Raw genomic sequence first — 20,377 nt, forward strand, 5'->3', positions numbered from 1 at the left:
GAGCGTTTGATTTTTAAAATGAAGAAAAGACTAGAAATACTTCTCCTTCATAAAAAGGAGTATAAACAGAAGAGAAGGGTTGGAAGGCTCTGGGGAGAGCCTATGTAAGACCTGATTTGTTGCTTATATTGCTGTAAGGAGGCAGTGACTGCTGTTGGGAGTCATCCCTCCCTTCTTTCTTCCCTTTAGTAGTAAGTTCTTTCTGGTATTTCCAAAGACAATAGCAGACTTTATTTTCTAGGGATTTACCACAAGCCAGGTAGGCAGCAGCCAGTTTTGCTTATGCCTTTAAGTTAGACCTGAATCTCTGAGAATAAATGTACATGAGAATGGCTTCCATAGTGACATTTGAAATGCAATTTCTGCTATATTATTGTAATAATGGTTCTCCTTGTTGACTTGACAACTTAAATTCCTGATATATGCATGGGGCAAAATAAGATTTTAACTTACTGAACAGTTTCTTATTGATATTATTGTATTTACTGAGGCTCACTTTGATAGAATCAATCTTTATAGCTGCTCCACGGTTTCCTACAAAAATACTTATAAATACAAATGAATACATGCATACATATACATATGCAAATATATGTACATATTTACATTTGTTCACAGTGATCAGCAATATTATCTTTTGATGTATGCCCAAACAGGATGTGTTTGGATATGCTTTCACTGTCAGAACCTATTTACTGGATTTGTAGTTGCATAGTAAGATCCCGTAGTTCTTTGGGCAATATTTATTAGGCTCACACAGAGCAAGGAGCTGACTCTTGCTAGTACCCTGGAGGCTGAAGATATCAGCTTCAGGATTTCCTGCAGCATCAGTTAGTGCAGTGACTGAGAAATGAGATTTTGATTTCAGAAAACTTGACTAAGGTCTGCAGCAAAATGTGGCATAACACATTGTGGCGTCTACTCACTGTGCCCCTGGAAAACTAACCTTTATTGCTAGCTTCTAAATTTCTAAAGATCTTTATTATTTATAACTGCCAGTAGTCATGCTATTTTGTTAAATTTTAAACTTAACTAAAAATGTTAGCATTACACATGATTTACCTCCTAGCAATCCCATATTTCATATTTAATTTCTAAGTTTCCTAAATTTTCTGAAGTAACATGAGAATGTAGGCAAATGAAAGTCTTTTACTGTGATGCTAAAATGCTGATGCTTGTTAAAGACAATGAATGAACAAACATTTGTATATTTTTCTGTGAGTACAAATATTGTTATAAAAACTAAGACATTACAAACTGTTGTCAAAATATATTATCTCATTTCCTCATCTTTATTAAATTCATAATAATGAATGTAGGTTTGTGCTTACTTCTGAAATGTCTTGAAATGTAAAGCTGTAATACGGATTATATACGAGGTCATCATTTTTTAAGCAATTCTTCCCATAATGTCTTTTTTCATACCCCTACTGTTTCTTATTTCTAACCTGTTCTCTTCTAAGATGAAGATATTTTAAGATACTACTTTCAAAAAATGTCTTGGGTACTCAGTAACCTAATTATCAATGAAAGTGCAAAAGATTCACAGTCTCTTTAGAAATCAAAATTGTACTATGTGCTACCTTCCGAGAATTTGTTCAGTTGCTGTCCAGTGTTGTGATTAAAAGAGGCCAGGATCAAAACCGCATTGGTTTAATCTGGGTCTTAGTTACAATATTAAAGAACCACTGATCCCAGTCCTTTCTCATCCCCATTAGACAAGAATATTTTTGTGTAAGCTACTCTAATGAATATAGATAGCATAGATAAGCTGCTGTCTAGCTTAAATAGGCAGATTTGTCTTCTCTTTCAACACACTGAAAGATAAGGTGTTAGCCCTACCAACCTATCCTGAAGAAAGTTGAAAATCACCATGACTAGATGACATCCTCTTACTTACATGAGTAATTAACAAAATGTTTAGTCCCTGCTTTCACCAGAAGCTATTACCACTTAATCCCCAGAGTAAGCACATAGAAATGCAAAGCTTTTATTCGCATGTTGGAGGTGAAGGCTAACACACAGTCTGTGTGGAGGGGTTTTCAGCCACTGAGAGCTGTCAGAAGGGGGTTTTACCCCTCGTGTGCCTACACAAAGAAGCCCGGGGGTCAATGCTGAAACCCCTCTGGAAGGCAGCACTCAGTGCCCAACACACAATGAAAAGGGGTAGAACTCCTCACCCTGAAGGGGCTGTATCTTCCTGTCACTGTCAGGCAGGCATGCAGGCAAAGGCAAAGAAGAAAGAGAGGGGACGCTGTATGTGTCCCACGCAAGCTTAGTCTGGTAAAACAACAAGGACAAAGAGGCCAATTGGTAGGAGGGTCCAGGGACCTTATACTGGGTACAGAATAGGTGGGGAAAGGGATCTCGGCCAATGGATAGAGAAAAGCAGGTGGGATTGACAGGAAGGGAACCAATGGGAACAACACATAGGAGGGACTTAGGGAAGGATCCAATGGGGTGTCGAGGAACAAAGAACTTTCTAGAACTAATACATATTAAAGAAGGGAAATGAATATACATAAAACAGGAACGGGAAAACACTAACCAATTAGGGGAAAACATGCAAAAGACAGAAAAAGGGACTCACCAGTTCTCACCTTGACTGCGGTAGATGCAAGCTTGTGTTGCTGACCACTGTAGGTGGTTGTCTGAGTTGGCCTCAGGAAACAGAGTGGTTGGAGCTCCCTGCACTGCCACATCTGTGCTTTGCTTATCTCCATTTTAGTGCAGTGAATATGGTAGTTTGAACTTGCATGGAGATTTGATAATCTAAATGCAAGTTACAAGTGTCTCTGCTGGTTACTTTGATGTGCTCTTATTTTTCCCCTTTCTCTGTTCCTAAGATGATCAGAATTTTTTTAAATCAAATGTTTGGGGTTTTTTTGTGAATCTTGTGCTCAATTTGTGGTATTAATAAATAAGAGTAAAACTAATGAAGAAGGGCATTATTTTCTTTTTCCTGTTGGTGCGTGGAAAAGGTTATGTGATAAAAAGAGATAAAGAGATGTTTCAGGAGATCTGTTATAAAGTTTTAGCAGGGACTCAATGAATTTTCAATGTGTAGACAAAATTTTAGCTTAAGTTCCAGGGTTAAATGTAGTGTGTGCATGTGTTTGTTTTATGGTGATTTTAGTTTACATACTTTTTTAAAGAAAGAACAAAACATTTTTAGTGCCTTAAATTGATCACAAAACTGTATTTAGCTTTTCCACAATGTCGTTTCATGACTATTTATTTCAAGACTTTTTCAGCACCAATGTTCAACCAGTGTTTCTTTCTTTTTTGTGGTATTGTAGGAAGCAACCACGGAAAGACAGAAGATGAAAGCTCCTAGTCCCAATTTGGTTCTCTTGTATGCTACTCTGACTCAGAGCTTGAAGGTTGTAACCAAAAGGGGATCAGGTAAGTAAATCTTTATCTCTGGTTACAATGTGGCTTGGTACGAAGTGCTTAATGTTTGCAAGTATGTACTAGGGTGTTGTTATGGTGGTTTGGAATATAGTTAAGAGGATTTCAAATTCTGCAGCAGAAAGAGTTGGCAGCTTCTATATATTTTTAGACTTTGTGTCATGTGGACTTGATGAAAAAAAATCAGATATGTAATGTGAAGTGAATACAACCATTCATCTGCTTAAGGAAAGTTCTTCCCAGAACTTTCTAACTTACTTAAAAGACTATGTTGCAATCAGTGTTGTTGGCTTACTGAATTTATCTGTTTTACTATATACTTTGGGAAATTAAGATTGTGGAGTTCGGGTTTAAGCAACATCAAATAGATCAAACACATTAAATTTAATAACCATGAAAAGTGAACAGCAAAATGTGTTTTTGAAAGGGATACCACCTAATATGTGGTTGAAGAGTTTAATCCAGCAAAGAAAAATAGTCAGTACTCAGATAGTTGGGTAGTTTTGGATTAATTTTTTCTGTGTCTCACCCTGAAATTCTAATTTTACTCTCTTTGGCTTTTCATTGAATAATGAAAAAAATAGGATACTACTTCTGCAACCTCTCTTGCTGTATTGCACTAAAGAAAACAAAATCCTTAATGAAAGTCTTAATTCCATATTGTTGGGTTAATGAAAGTCTTAATCCCATGTTGATTGAATTAGTTAATTAAGTTTGTTTTCAGTTGTAAGTTTTCTTTTGGCATTGGAGTGTTTTAGGTAGCTTTTGTTGTGCTGTTCCAGAAGTCTGTCTCTGATCTATTTTTGTGTTTTGGTTGGTAGTAGTTGTAAACTGGTGCTTGGGGAGAACACAGCTCTTTATACATTTTTGGCAACATCTTAAATTATACCTCGCATTTTCAATGGATTATATTTCTAACAACAGAATGAAACAGATTATGTCTCCAATATTTTAGTAGCTGGAAATGTTGATGTAGAAGGCAAATGTTGATGTGGAAGGCAAATATGGAGTACTACTACAAAGTAAGGTATTTCTCAATGAAAACTTGAGATTAAAGTATATTTGAGGTTATTTAAACTCAAGAAAACTGAAATACACAGACTGTGTGCAGAGCGAAGGATCTGGCAATGGGTTGATGTGTTTATAGGATGCTGTAGCCTAGATAGATCATTTAGATATCCTTTGAATGTGTCTGGCTAAGATTGTTCTTTTTAAGATTTAATACTTCTAAGTTTTAAGTCAAGGCCTCCTAATCCAAATTTAGTAGAAACATTGTCGATCATCTTAAAGTAAATTTTACAAAGACATCCATTTTTAAGGAACTAACAAAAGTCCAGCCAACACCTGTTACTTAAAAGTGACAATTATAAGAACTTGGATTGTCTTTGCATTTTATTTCATAAATGTTTGCCTGTATCCTCTTCATCTGATTAACCAATGGAAGGAAAAAATGGTAAATATACAATTTAATTTATGTTTGGGAAAGTAATATAATTGCTGTCCAGCAAAAGAAAAAAACATACAAAATGGTTCAAGATATCTAGAACGTGTTTTCATCCTGGTGCTGTAATAAAAAGGAAAAACTATGATGGAAATCTTTGGATCATACCTTACTGTAACATGGGGTCTTGATGTTTTTGCATGAAATCTGCTTCTCCTGTATAAAGCTTCAGTTAGATGTATCACCATGGGGGCAGTTTGTTACACTGTGTGTGCAAAGGAGAAATGTCTGATTTACTGAAATCTCAGATCCTTCTGCCTTTGGCCATGTTGCTTTGTGATTTTAGATTTGAAGAAGTTCTTCAGTGGTAGGTGGACTGTAGTAATGTGTAGTGCTTCTTGGTTTGCTTTTGTTGTTTGGCTTGATTTTGTTTGGCTTGGGTTGATTTTTTTACCTCTCTTGGCTGCTCAGGGGGGCTATTTTTGTAATCCTGAAGTGTTTCTACAAGGAAAACCTTATTTACTTTAACAGAAGTTTTAACAAAATAAGATTGAATCACCTGTACTGTGAAAATATAGATGGTTTCCTAAAGTTTGTGCAACTCAGAAGTAGGAAAAAAAATCAACTTGGAAAGTAGAACTTATGTTAACCAGAGGCAGAGCATGGTGAGGGCATGGTTTACATCTCTTCAGTCAGTTCTACTTGTGAGTGCATTTTGTCCTTGAAATGTCACCATGAAAGCAAAGTGACTAGCAAGAAAAAATAAGAAAAAAAAGAAAAAAAAAAGTAATATTTTTATACTTATGAATTGTTAGAAACATGGATTTTCAGTATCCACCTTTTCAAGATGTATTGCTTTTATTTACTTCCTTCTCTGTTGTAAATTACAGGAATATAATAAAGAAGTTGTTGCATTACTATGCTAAATAGTTGTTCTGATTGGGACTTACTCCTTCTAATTCGCTTTTGTTGATCCTATTTCTAATGACCAAACCTAAAACCACAGATCTTGTGTTCTTTATTTATTTATTTATTCAGTTTATATATTTTCATACATATTACATATTTTAAAAATATTTATTGAATATATATTATTATATATTTTATGTTTATTTTGTATATTCAGTATTTGATATTAAAAAGAGATCTGTCCTTGAAAATATGTCTTTGCAATACTGCCAGTTGGGTTTTTCCTGCTAAAGTACTTCACCTCTTTTCTAAGTTTATTTATCAGCTGTGCTAAAAGGATAGTAAATAAAAGTATGAGTTTCTCCATCTGGTAGAGATATATTCCCAACCACTTCTCTTATTTTTCAAGAATATGAAAACCTACCTTCAGAAAGTCATTTTTTTAAAAATGCATAGCAATTCTGACTGTCTATTGGCTTTCAGGACTGAAGTTATATCATATAATTAGGTGTGTGTGAAAACAATTAGAATCAATATAGTATTCTTGGTTTTGTTTGTTTGAAAAGAAGGTTAAAAAGACTTTACAATAGAAGAAATCTTAGGTTGTGCTGCATTGGGTTAGATCTCTGATCTTGAGAGCAGTCCTTATCCGAAGCGCTTAAATTAAATTACTTAAAGGTAGTCTTTGAATCTTTCTACTGCTGTGTGCTATGAATCAGTTAAATATAATAATATAGGGAATAAAGGGAACAGCATTATCAAATATTTATTACATTAGCTAGAAAACATATTTTCAATTAGTTTGCTCACAGCTTTTCAACTTACCTGTTTAACACTTTATCTTGTATGATTGTGTTTCTATCTGACAGAAGATACTTCTTTTTTTTCCCAGTTAATGTTTTAAATAAGTTCTGAACAGTTTCAAGCTACTCTTTAATAGACATTGGATTTCTTTTACATTGAGAGCATGTGATGACTGTGCTCATTACAGGAGAATGGATGGGTGAGCAGTTGTAGCAACAATTCCATTACTATGTACTGATGATGCTCGAAGCTTCTTCTTAATCCGCGTATGCAAAAGACTTAAGCACACCCTAACTTCTCCTGTCAATTATAGTTGACCATACAATACCTACAAGTTGTAGTATTTTCTCAAGAAAGAAAGTATTCTTTGCTGCAGGCTTCCCTGTTCCAACCACTAACTTCACAGTGGACGTCGTGTTTATTAATTGGGTGTTTCAGGTATTCAGTGAAGCCTCCCTGAATCGGAGAGACTTCAGAGCCTGCAACAGTAACTGCAAAGAGGAACTTTCATTTGGCACATAGTAGATCTCAGATAAGATCTTCTAAATGAAAAGCTGACTCTTGCACTACTTCTCAGCTCCCTCAAATATCTTAAAGCATCTTCCTTCCTGTCTGATCACTGTGATCTGCTTGATGCAAAGGAAGAATAAATACTTAAAACCTACATATTTTGATTCGTTCAGCACATAGTTTTACAGGAATTGATTTTTACAGGAATTGACTTAAACTTCAAAAATACAGAAATTAATGCCTGTTTCTTAGCTTGAAACCAAACTACATATACATTTGTGATATGCCTAAAAAGTTGTAGATTTACTTTTTGTGGAGTTCAGTTCAGTCCTTGATAGTATTTTGGGAACTTTATGGTAATGCATTTCTAAATGTTTTCCTTTCAGTGATTTTAACCTGAAATTATCCAGTTTCATGGTTTGAACTAAATTGTTGATTTTTTTAAAGTCATGTGGTTTTACGTCCATAGAAACTTAGATTTCTAAAAGTCTCTTCTTTACAGGTTGAATGGTGTTTGATCACTTACTTGTGGTGAATAGAGTTTTGGCTTATGAATTATTTAATATTCATCAAAGAGGAAGTAGGTTAGGAAAGAGAGCCTTATGCTGATGCGTATAGACTTTTTTCCCTATAATATATATGTTAAATGAAATACTTGAACACTTCATTGCCATCTGGTGGTTTTTTCCAAGGATGCTGAATAGACAAAAGAAAGGTTTAGGAATTTTTTTTCTTTTTCTTTTTTTTTTTAAACGTGGTAAAAGGGAAAATGTGGGAAAAAGTATGAAAAGAGATTTTATTACATAAAACCAATTATGAGCTGATCAGGACATTCAGGCAGTATTATTGTATTCGCTTTTTTTCATGCTCAGATTGCCTAATAACAATCTGGTTGCCTTGTATCAAAAGCGGTGAGAGTTGTTATTACTGCCTCTAATTTTCTGCTTTTCTACGGATTATTTTGCATTATGAGTCATTTAACATTCTGTGTTCAGTTCTGCTATTGTTAATAGAAATTTTCTTTTCTAGATCAAATTTATTCTATGATGGAATGATTTAGCTGGAAGGAAAATGATGGGATTTTGGGATATGTATGAGATTCTTCACATCATTATGATGAGACTTGAGTCTAGATACATATTTTGTCGTGTAGCAGAAGATTACTTCTCTTTCTAATGTCTAGTATTTTTGTGCCTTAGCTATTATTACTCAATATGGGTGGTTCTTGTTGTTGCACTTGGATGAAAGATCAATATTATGAAAATAAGGTAGTAAAGACTTCGAGATGGTATCATTGAATTTTACTATGTTTTTGTAGGAGCAAAATATTAATTTTAATGAGGTAAAAATAAATCAAGAGTTTTGTTATAAAAGTAGTGGAATTCTGAGGAACAGACTGGAAATATATACTAAAATCTCAAATAGTTGTTCTTTAAGAACTATATGAAGATATTCTTCTAAATTATGGCCATCCATGAATTTTTATGATTTATTGCTCGTGAAATAATAATTATATTTTCAATCATAATAACATATGTATAAAGAATATCTCTGCATTAAAAGACAGCTGCTGGTTTTTGAATTTTTTTTTAAGTGGAAGCATATCTGTGCAATATAGGCCTTAACATCAACAGAGCCAAGATTTTGCACCTCATGAGAAATGTCATAATGAGAACGCAACAATGTCATTATAAAAAAAATAAGGAATATAAGTAAGTCAAGGGAGTATGAGAACACTTTGCATCTAGGAACAATTTTTGAATTAAGTTTACTCATTTGTGCTTAATCATTGAATTGTCACTATTTTACAGAAGATATTTATTTATATATATATAAAATCCAGTTTACATGACCAAAAACAGTTTGCGAAATTGCACATAATTAAGTGCTGAGGCTTAGCAGAGATCTGGTACCCTGTATTTGAGTATTTTTATTTTTTATTAATTTTTTTAAGCCTTCCAGGTGAGATTTAGTGTCCTAATTGTGTGGTACTACATAAATAGTCCTGTTCTTCTTAATATCTCCCTTTTGGTAATTCCATTCTGGTTTTAATTCTGCTTGTGTTTTGGTTGCCTAAGTATTTTCCTTTTGGCTTCTTGTCAAAAGGTAATTAGTTAATGGATGTCGTATTGGATCTGGTGTTCACTGAATAGCAATAAGATGGTTCAAAAATAAATTAATGTACCTGTTGTTTTTTTTATACAATTTATAAGCAGAACACTCACATATAAGGTACTCCAGGTCCTGTGAGCTTGGAGCAAAGCAATTACAACAATTAAAGGATATGCTTCTTGTAAACCATAGGAGTTTATGTCAATTGATATTAATGGCTCCTAGCTGTTGTTTTCACTCTGTTACAGGATGTTAGTTTTCCATTATTAATTGATGAGACTTGTGGCTTGTTGTGTGGTTATGCAGAACCTGACATAATATTTAGAGTCTATGTCTATTTGATGTACAAGATTAATTTCCATGAGCAATGACTTTTTGAACTGGAACGATCAAGACTACTGTTATTGCTATCAAAACCTTTTTTCCTATCTCTCTGGTGACAGCAAGAAAAAGTATAGTGAATATCAGTCCTAAGCAAATATGTGTGTACCTTTCTTATTGCACTGGGGAATGGAATTATTTTTGCATCATGACCTGATTAAGAAGTGAACCTTGCTTCTTATGAGGATTGTTTCAAAAAACCTCATTTTGAATTGGCACATAAATATGCAGCCTAGTTTATGCTTGTAGCTGTGGGGCTGAATGGGGAAAACTCTGAGAAATATTTTTCTTTTTGAGGGAGAAGAGAGAAAAAGATGAGGCTGAATCTTTACAGTTAGAAATACAATAGAGATAAACAGAAATCCTTGTTTCATTCTCAGGCAACTTTCTTATACTGTGATCTATTAATTCATTCCATATTGATTTTATTAACACTAATATTCTTCTGAGTTTTATCCTAAGAATAAAAGATGTTTTAGTTTTCTTTTTGTACCTGTTTTGTTTTGATTTAAAGATGGTTATTCCTCCCCATTTAAATGTGTAGTAGAGATCACTGTTTAATTTTTAATGTTAAAACTTCCTCTTCATGGTTGAAGAATTAATTAACTGAGTGTATCCACTTCCTTGGATTTTTCCTAATTATTCTGTAAGATAGTTGTGTGTTAGTGGAGGAGGGGGTTACTGGCTTTCTTACTTGCACGTTTCTTTTAAAGGTAGAAAACCTTCAAAAGCAATACAGTAATGGATTCAACTGAAATAAATGATTTCTTCTTATGCCCTCTGGGAGACAGGCCTAGATGATCTAGAGATGCAAAGATTATGAAAATGCTCTGCCTCCTTCTTCAACACTTGCACTCTTTGTCCTGAACTTTCATTGTCTATTGGAGACAACTGTGAGAGAACTTCTGAAATAATCCACAGAAAGTTTTTACAGCTTGCTATTACTACACGGCACCAGGATGTCAGAAGAGCAATTAGTGTCCTTTAGCACCTCTTTTAGACATCAAAAGTATCCATATACCCATCCTGCAGTAATTCTGACAAAGCCATTTACACCAATTTTGGTATGATCCTCAATTTCTTTCTTAGTTTATGAAGGTAAACCTCCATTTGATTATTGTTGGGTGAAAAGGCCTGACTTGCTCTTTGTGAATCAAGAGATAGTGGAAGAAAGTAGGAGTGAAGAATCAACTTATTTAGTAAATTTCTGCATATTAAGGAAATTAGAGGGTTCCTTTAGAATATGGTTTTGAACATGAGGTTTATTTGGGTTTTTTTTCTGTTTGCTTGTTTATGTCAACAGTATATGGGAAGCATTAGATTTTTTAAGAAGAATAATATTTTACAATACTGCATATTTATTTAGCTACAGAATATTTTGTGTTGCACTGCTACGATGTAATTTTCAATGTACAGTTTTCATTTAAAAAATGCTGAATAATATTCTTGATGGAAAGAACACCAAGTTTTGCTTGTTAGCTTAAACAGTGCTTGGGCATGGGGATGGCTTGGCTCCAAAGGTCTCTACTCTGCTTTTACAAGCTAAGGATGCTATTCAGTATGTCAGATGAACAGCAAATATGAGGATTGTGTACCAAAGGGTAGTGGGGAGACTATACTGTAAAGAAAGAAAGAAATATAATTCTCTTCCAATGGAGAATTTGGACAGTAAGGAATGATTGCATCTCAAGCATAAATCCTTTGTGACACATTACTTATTTTGGAGACTCTATGAAAGCAGTAACTGTTACTTTTCCTGCAAGCATTTATGAACAGGATGGCTGGCATTTTAAAAATAGTTATATGACCTTTTGTTGTTTCTAGGATCCATCCTGATACTTTTCAGAGTCCTGTGAGATTGTGCATAATACCACAGTATGTGAAAGGACTGTCTGTGTTTTAGCAAAGGGTCAATGTTTTATAATGTGCAATATATATTAAGAAATGACTAATGGTAGTAAAGGAGACAAAACAAAATCTGAAGCCAAAAGGACAGTAATAGATATTCTTGCATAGTTCGGTCATTGAGTTTTAGTAGCTGCTTAGGATGACTCTTTTCTTCCACAGTCCCTATTTTCCCTGGGGAACTGTTAGTGATTGTTTTACTGATTGGCATCTGTTGGCAAATGGCCTAAAACATTTAAAAGAGCCAGTGACCTCTGATCAGAAATCACTGTTGCAGAAGATTTATTTATTTGAATATTATCCTGTCAATTTTATGTTGAATAATGACTGTGGAGAATAAGAAGGCAAAAAAACCCTCAAGGACAAGTACTGGCCATCTGATGTATTTGTCCCTTTTATTTAAGTGTACTCAGTTGTGAAATATTATTAAAATATAGATATAATAGGGGTGAAAAAAGGTTCTGCCCATTAGAATATATTTTGTTGTTATACCTAGAGGAAATTAAAATTTATTAAATCTGTCCTATTAAAATACTTTCTGACTTGCTCTTCCTGAAGGATAGAGAAAGTGCTACCAGTGCTGCATACACAGATATATGAGAACCAGCTAAGCCTGAAAAGAAGAGGTTGTCCTTTAGATTGAAGTTCTGAATTCTTCATCCATTCTTGTTCAGACTCGTTTTAGCTGTGACGGTCTTTGCTCCAAAAGCAGGATACACAAGCTCTTGTAAGATTTGTATTTTTATAATTTTTTTCAAAGTATTTTTTTGCAATTATGAGAAATATCAGACTGCTGTCATGGTAAATTACAACACAGTTAATGTTATGGAGAGATGAGTGCTCCTGTAATTTCATCACCTTGCTCTGAATGCATTACTCATTTCAAGAAACTGTTGGTTGTACAGATACAAAGCAGACAATTGTGTCGAAGTGATCTGAAAATTCATTTAGTGGATTAGCTCACTTCCACAAATGACTCTTTTTCATTCTTGCTGAAAAGGAGCAGGTTTTACTCTCTTTCAAATCTATTTTAATTCCAGTTAAAATACTTCCAATTGATAATTCCAGTTTTGATTACAGAGTCATTTAGGTTGGAAGTCAGCTCTTAATATCATCTAGTACAACCCCCTTGGATCAAGTAATGGTAGCTACTGCAGGTTGCTCAGGACTGTGCACAGCTGAATTGTCTTCAGGACTTTTTACTAAACAGTGTCTTTTTAAGAAATTTAGGAAAACCTCCTAAAGGTTATATGTACATGCTGCAGACCCTTTGTTTTTCCAGATAAAAATTTCCCTGAACATACTCATCATGGGTTGCCTCGTCTTCCAGTGGAAACTGTGACACGTTTAGGCTAGTAGCTCTGAATTGCTCTAATGTGGAGTTGCAACATATTAAGAAAACACCTGGAGCTATTGTCATGTCAGGTTCTGAAATCTGAACTACCCACAAGCAGCCTTAGTTAAAATTTCTTGGTACCTGCTCAGAATGTTCAGTTCTTTCACAGTAAGATTAGGTATCTCTTGAAAACTACAAATATATTGAAAGTCTGCTGAAACATGAGACAATAAATGAGGCATGTATGAAGCTGCATGAAAAAATGAGCATATTTAACATTTAGCATTTTACTTTACCATTGCTTTCCTGCCTCACTTTTAACCATAGTTAATATGCTTATTAATACAAGGAACACACTATTTTTCTTATGGGAAAAGTAATTTGCTAATGCTGGGCATCCTACCTTTGAACACTTTTGTATAATTCAGTATATTTCTTTTTTTTATGAGGTTTATCATAGCAAGGAAAACAAAGACAGTGACTTTGGGATATTAAAAATAAAAGAGCAGGCCATAACATACCAAATTTTTTAAAAACTAGCAACATACATGGTTTGGTCAGATCAAAAGAGAGCAGCCAGCAGTAAAGCTATTGTTAATACTATTTTTAAAAAAGTACAAGGTAGACTTGTCTTAAATTCCAAATTTTCTGCTGAATGCCATTGGTGGTATAACCCAGAGTGAATTCTGAAGGCAAAACAGACAGGGAAGAATAATGCAAAATCCCTATATATGTATGTAGAGATATCTGTGCTGTGAGGGAAGGCTTAGTTCCTTCCTACAGATCGTGGAGCCTATGGTGACACTGTTAAGCTTTCACACAGCTGATAGCTGGGGTGCAGCACAGCAGAGGAGGAGGGGAAACATGGAACAGCAGTGTTAACTTCTGAGCCCTTTCTAATCAATCAATCTGAGCCAGGTATGAGAAGGAGTCAAACTGTCATTTCTAGAAGTGACTAATGCATAGCTCATGGGTTCACAAGGGGCAGGCCAGCATGGAGGCCAGTGAGTGCATTGCTTTCATTCTGCTGGCTGTGCCAGGCACTTCACACACACTGCAAAAATATCACTTTTTTTGTGTCGTATGTTTATTTTTGCCATTGGCAGGGTTTAAAATGCAATTTCTATTTTTGTTATTCGAGAGACAAAAGAAATCTTAAACTTTGTATTTTTCTAGGAAATTGAATAAGGGTCAGTAACAAGACATTCTAGTTCAGTAATAAACATTTTTTGAAACAATTATTCAGCAGAAATGCTAGCTGGTATGAATTTACAAATATGCATGCTTTCATTTTTTAGTGTACTCCTTCCTGCGAATTTTTAGCAAAATGAGACTATTAATGGATGAAGCAGGAAGCTTAAAACTAGAGAAAGTCTGTAAAAAATTCCATGGCAAACCATGTTTGTCAGAAAATACATTTTTATTGTGAGAAATAGCTCTCATGTCAAGGAGAGAAGGAAAAAATTGCTTCTGCTGATTAGGAATGATAAAATAGGATGGCTTATTTTTTTTAATGATAATATTTTTTTCTCTATACATTTGAAATATATACCATAAAATCCACTTAAAAATAATATGTAATGTTGGAGATTAGGGAAAACACTTCTTACTTCTTTTTCTCAAATTTTCAAAGTAAACAAATTTATGACAAAAATATTAATAAATTAATATTAATTATTGGTTCCCTTGAAATAGCCACCGTTACTGTTATCTGAACTTTTTTTCTTAAAATTCCTAGTTAAATTATCATAAGTCTGTGCAATGACATAAAGATAATGAGATGTCATAACAAAAAATAGTTTGGACAGGGTGTTATTTATCAACCTAAAAATTTATCACTAAGAGTTTGCTCAACAGTACATCAAAATGCAAGGTCATTGCCCAAACACTTTCACAAAAAAAAAAAAAAAAAAATTAAACTAGTGGACAATTTTCAGGATGTAAGTGACTGAATCTCAGTGTGATTACACTTTTACAATGCCTAGAGAAGCTGTTAGCCCTCCTTCACAATAACACTTCATGAAAAAGCAGCTCTCCTATTATCATCTGACTAGTGTCGTGCTATCTGTAATTCAGGGAAACAGAAAATAAATGAAATTTTATGCATATTTAACTAGCTGGACTGCGTTATTCATTCATGGCTGTGTTTCAGTTTGTCACTGTTAAGTAATGCACGTGTAATAAACCTTTGCATTTGAAAGTAGCTGATACTCATCCATGTACAAAGCCAGCATGTTTTGTGTGTGTCTGGTATTGAAGATGGTTAAAATGCTGCTGTCCGTACCAACTCTGCAGTAGATGGTGCATGGAGGATCTATGATGGCTCATACCTACAAATGCTACTGCTTTCACTAGGGAGTATTATTTATTCATTTCCAACTGTGCTTGAACAAGACCATTTGAAAGGATTACTTTCTCACTATAAAAATATTGCTTGTTTGAAACATCTCAATTTTTTCTTTCTGGTAACTCATGAGATCCAAGGAAAATATTGAAGTCGTGCTAAGTCTCCAGAAATAATCACTTTTTCTGCTTGATTCAGTGGTTGGTTTTAGTTGTTCTCTGTGAGTCAGTCTTTCACTACAAGTTAGATGAGAAAGAAATTCAGATTCCGTAGTACTTTTGAGCCTTTTTCCCATTTCCTTCCTTCTGTATAGATGTACAAGAGGAAAGATGTTAACAGGGTAAGGTAGTTACCCATCACTGGACAGCAAATTGTTAGATGTTCCTGGGCTCAGAAACTCAAGAAAGGGTTTAAAACCTGTTTTTCTGTGACAGGATATAGTCATCAACTTCAAGATATTGTCAGTTGTGATCAATAGAGAGAAAGAGTTTGTCTGCTGCACATAACATCCTACGTAACCATAGGCAGTGCAACAACCCTCCTCACCAAAAACATTGCTGTTGAGGATTTTATGTCCAAGTTCTGAATTACTTTTCCTGATAGAGACAGCTGCAAATGTTAGTAAATTATAGGAACTCTTGGAAGTGAATTACTGTGACAAGCTGTGCCATCTGGGAGAGGAATCTGGATAGGTTGGATTCATGGGCTGAGGGCAGTTGTATGGAGTTCAGTAAGTGCAAGTTCCAGGTTCTGCGCTTGGGTCACAACAACCCCAGGCAAGCTTGGGGAAGAGTGGCTGGAAAGGTGCCTGGAGGAAAGGGACCTGGGGGTCCTGTTTGACAGCAGCTGAACATGAGCCAGCTGTGCCCAGGGGTCCAAGAAGGCCAATGGCACCTGGCCTGGATCAGCAGTAGTGTGGCAGCAGGACCAGGGCAGTGATTGCCACCCTGTGCTCGGCACTGGTGAGGCCACACCTCAAATCCTGTGTCCAGTTTTGGGCCTCTCACTACAAGAAAAGCATTGAGGGGCAGGAGTGAGTCCAGAGAAGGGAACAGAGCGGGGGAAGGGGCTGGAACACAAGTATGATGAGGAGCAGCTGAGGGAGCTGGAGGTGTTTGGTCTGAACAAAAGGAGGCGTGGGGTGGACCTTATCACTCTCTATAACTGCCTGAAAGAAGGTGTAGACGTGGGGGTCAGGCTGCACCGAGGTTCAGGCTGAACATCAGGAGCAACTTCTTCACTGAAAGGATGGTGAAGCATTGGGATGGGCTGCCTGGGGAAGTGGTAGAGTCACCATCAGGGGAGGTGCTCAAGAAATGCCTGGGCGTGGCACTTAGTGAAGTGATTCAGTTGGCGTGATGATGTTCAGTCCAAGGTTGGACTCAATGTTCTTAGGGGTCTTTTCCAACTTTTATGATTCTATGTAATTTTAAAAGTATATGATTCTCTAATTATTTACTTCCATCAAAGATGCTTTGTTATACTCTGAGAACTTGCCAGTTATTTTCTTTTTCTACCTGCAACTATTAAAAATAATTGAATTTATGTTTTATTAGGTTGATTTCATTGATATGTTCACTGAAAATAGCTCTTTATTTTCTCTCCCATTTGCCTGATCTTAATTTCTATGCCAAATTTAATATGAAAACTTTAAATCTTGTCTCTCGCTTAGGGGAAACATCAGGCATCAATTTCCATCACGCTCTAGAGAGAAGAATAATGTTTTACGTATGCTTTGTTCACAGTCCTTCACTGCTTTGAGCAATTCTGAATGGCCAGTCACATATGAGAGTAGTTTCTGTTTACATTTACTTCTGTCAAAGCAAAGAAAAACTCTTGCCTTTTCCTTCTACTTGAAGACTGTTGTTGCTGAGTTTCATTGCGTTTGTGGATTGGTTATGGATTTTTTATTTTTAACTGTAGTTAGTTTTGGTATAAGCAGTGCAGTGCCGTATATTTTTTTTAAATTTTGGGGTGAAATTGTAATACCTGCTGAACAAGTCTATATTTGACTTGTAGTAAATTGACACAATCTAAATATGAATGATCAAAGTTGCCTGTATGTATGAAATATAAACAAATGCGGAGCCAAATTCCATTACCTGGAATCTACCATTCCAGTAACTGGTGTGGATTTCCTTTGCTACAGTTGTTAGAATAATATTGAAGTGCTTTTTGACCACAACTGAAGGGTTTTTTTGTATTTATGTGGTTTTGTTGGCACAAAGGTTTAGTCATGAACTGAAGATGGCTGAGCCAAGTAATAGTTTAGATTTTGTCAGATTTCTTCTATAGGATAATTCAGGTTGGAAGAGATCTTTGGATGTCTCAGGTTTAAAGTAGGGTCAGCTCTGACATCAGGCCAGATTTCTCAGGACTTTATCCATGTGAGTCTATTAAAACTTCCAGGGACAGAGCTTGCACAAATTCTCTGGGAAACTGACTCAGTTACATATGGACTCTTGCCTTCTGCTAGGAGTCTCAAAATACTCTTTTATAGTTCAGAATGACCTAATGCATGAGTTAAAAACTAAGTCTAGTAGACCCAATATCGTAAGAAAATCTGAAAAAGGGAAAATAAAGACAAAATCAGCCAGTTGATAACAGGCCTGGTTATCTGCAGTAAAATAAAGAATTAATCTAAATGAAAATAAATTAACTTTTTCCTTAAAAAAAGGCTTTATAATGAAATCAAAAGAGATAATTTAATATTCTATTAGTTCAACTTTCTGCATAATTTAATTTTTTTCTTTTCCTTAAGGCAATTTACTGCTTCTGTTAAAGGCTAGTAGGGATGAAGTTCCTGACGTAAGTAGAAACCTGATAGACCCATCCATTTTTTATTTTGTTTACATATAAAGTTATTTAAATTCATTGCAATAACTTAAAAATTTGTTATATTAAATGAAGGGTTTTTAAAATGAATTGCAACTCTGATTTCTCTAATATATTATTGGTTAAAATAAGACCTTTGAAACAAACTGTGTGATTGGGAAGAATTCCATGAAGTGTAGCTAACCCTGTCAATAAAACTTCTACTATCAGAAAACTGTTCAGTTGATAGGTATTGAGCATACTAGAATGCATCATTGAAACAATGAGTGATACTAATTATTGAGCAAGAAGCTTAGGTTTTCATTAGCTAACTTGTGACTATCTGAAAGAGGGCAATAATACTTAATACTTACATTTTGCTCCTCAAGAAAAATAAAAAACCCTCCCCAAAATAATCACAAAATCAAACCAACTTTTTGTGTGGTTTTAATTCATATTACTCCTTTTAATTAGAATATAGGCACAAAAATCCTAGATCACAAAATTTAAGCATTCAAGAAGCTCCAGTATGGTTAGGGATGTTTTCTGTTTCAGATTGGATCAATGGATATAATATGTTTTCATGGTAAGCACTAAAAACATTTGCAGATGAATCTCCTTGACCACAGCTGACTTTTCAACACCATTTTAGTCTATAGTTTAAACTTTTTTTTTTAAAAAGTGGAAAGAGCACTTTTTCTGGTCTTCTGAATTGGGTATCACGGGATCTAATACTTTCCTCAGGACTCAGCTGGGTGTCTATCATGCTCAAGGATGAACCCTTCAAACAGTGGTTTTTTCTTTGTTTATTTTCTTTTCCTTCTGATGTTGGTATCCAAATGGATTAGTGTGTCATCTGAGGAGCTAATCACAGGTAATTAAATTGATTCATGTGCAGCTGAACTCAGAGTCTTAAAGAAGGGTTGAACTGCTTCCACTGGAAAAAAACAGAGATAAACCCTGGGCAGAGGTAGGAGAGGAGACAATTTAATAACAAACAAAAAAGCTCAAACTAAATGAAAAAACAAATTCTGAATTAATTTTGTTTTATGTAACATTCCATTTTACTCAGTTCCCAACACAGTTATATAGCTGTGTCTGAAAGGATAATTAGAATAAAATACAAATATAATTCTAAAGCAGTGTGCTTCATGTTTAACAGTGGGACTTCAAACTGGTTTTTACTAGTGTTCAGTTAGTGATTTTCTCTCAGTCTTGGCTGCCTGCAGGTAACATGGGATTATAAAGAGGTGAAGCACTTTGAGATGAAGGGAGAGCTAATTTGTTTAAAACAAAATCTGAATGAGGAACTTTAAATTTACCTTGCAATGAATTGCAAGTCCCATACAAATTATCAGTGGTGTCAGTCTGCTTCATGTATGTGAAATATCTACGTAATGAACCAGCTACAACTGGAGAGAGAGAGAGAGAGAGAGAGAGATGGTGTGCAGCATCAGTCTGAAGAGATCTCAAAATATAGTAATTTGGAATCTTCCAGTCAGTTATATTTAACTGCCAAATACTCCTTATTTAAAACCAGCTATGTTAGTTTATTTCAAATGTTGGAAGAACTGGGGAACATATTTACCCTGAACAAGTAAAAGGTATAACTTAAATATTGAATTTAATATAGTTAAGTATGGCAAATATATTCCCACATGAAATATTTTATAAGAAAAATGTTAACTTTCCAAATTAGATACTTCCATGAGAACTGTGTATTTGTTAAAAAAAAAAAAAAAAGGCAGGAAACATAAAATTCTCAGTCTTTAGTCTACCAAGACAATTTTATAGCTTTTAACTAAATGCAATCTAATGTTCTTTACCTTTTCAAGTCTATTACTTCCTTCTTTCTGGATGCTCTCCCTTGTTTCTACCCAACAATCCAATTTTTTGGCAAGTTTCCCTCTTCACTTTTGAGCTGTTACTGATCTTCTCTCCTTGACAATCTCTGTGAACAGAAAGTACTTCCTCTAGTTGCATTTCAAGATCACTGCTCTTGACAATCAAATTCCTCAAAAATCTTTAGAATATGTTCAGAACAGAAGTAAATCTTTTCTGCTTAAAGAAACTCAGTAGGTTTCTGGTGAATTGTACATCACTTTGATCTTTAGCATCAGAAGAAGAAGAAACAAAATGACAAATTGCTCAATTATAGTCCTTAGGAATCACAGAATCATAGAATGGGTAAGGTTGGAAGGGACCACATCTGGTCATCTGGTCCAATCTCCATGCTCTAGCAGGGCCGTCCCAGAGCACGTGGTATAGGACTGTACTCAGTTGGCTCTTAAATATCTCCAGTGAGGAGACTCCACAACTTCTCTGGGCAATCTGTTCCAGTATACAGTCACTGCACAGTGAAGAAGTTCTTCCTCATATTCAGGTGGAACTTCCTGTGCATCAGTTTCTG

The 20,377-nt window shown here is 35.0% G+C and overlaps 1 protein-coding gene across 2 annotated transcripts in view; it reads left to right on the plus strand.

Annotated features, from left to right (window-relative positions):
• Positions 1-20,377, plus strand: part of IL1RAPL1 (interleukin 1 receptor accessory protein like 1) — a 711,140-nt gene that overhangs the window by 82,171 nt on the left and 608,592 nt on the right. Inside the window, exon 2 of one of the 2 annotated variants that reach the window (XM_032100865.1) lies at positions 3,300-3,405. In XM_032100865.1, the coding sequence (XP_031956756.1) occupies positions 3,324-3,405 (82 nt within the window). In that variant the 5' untranslated portion in view covers positions 3,300-3,323. Of the gene's footprint in view, positions 1-3,299; positions 3,406-20,377 lie in introns of those variants that run through there. The other variant, XM_032100866.1, reaches the window with a different exon arrangement.

The sequence above is a fragment of the Corvus moneduloides genome, chromosome 2, assembly GCF_009650955.1.
Source record: "Corvus moneduloides isolate bCorMon1 chromosome 2, bCorMon1.pri, whole genome shotgun sequence".
Lineage (NCBI taxonomy): Eukaryota > Metazoa > Chordata > Aves > Passeriformes > Corvidae > Corvus > Corvus moneduloides.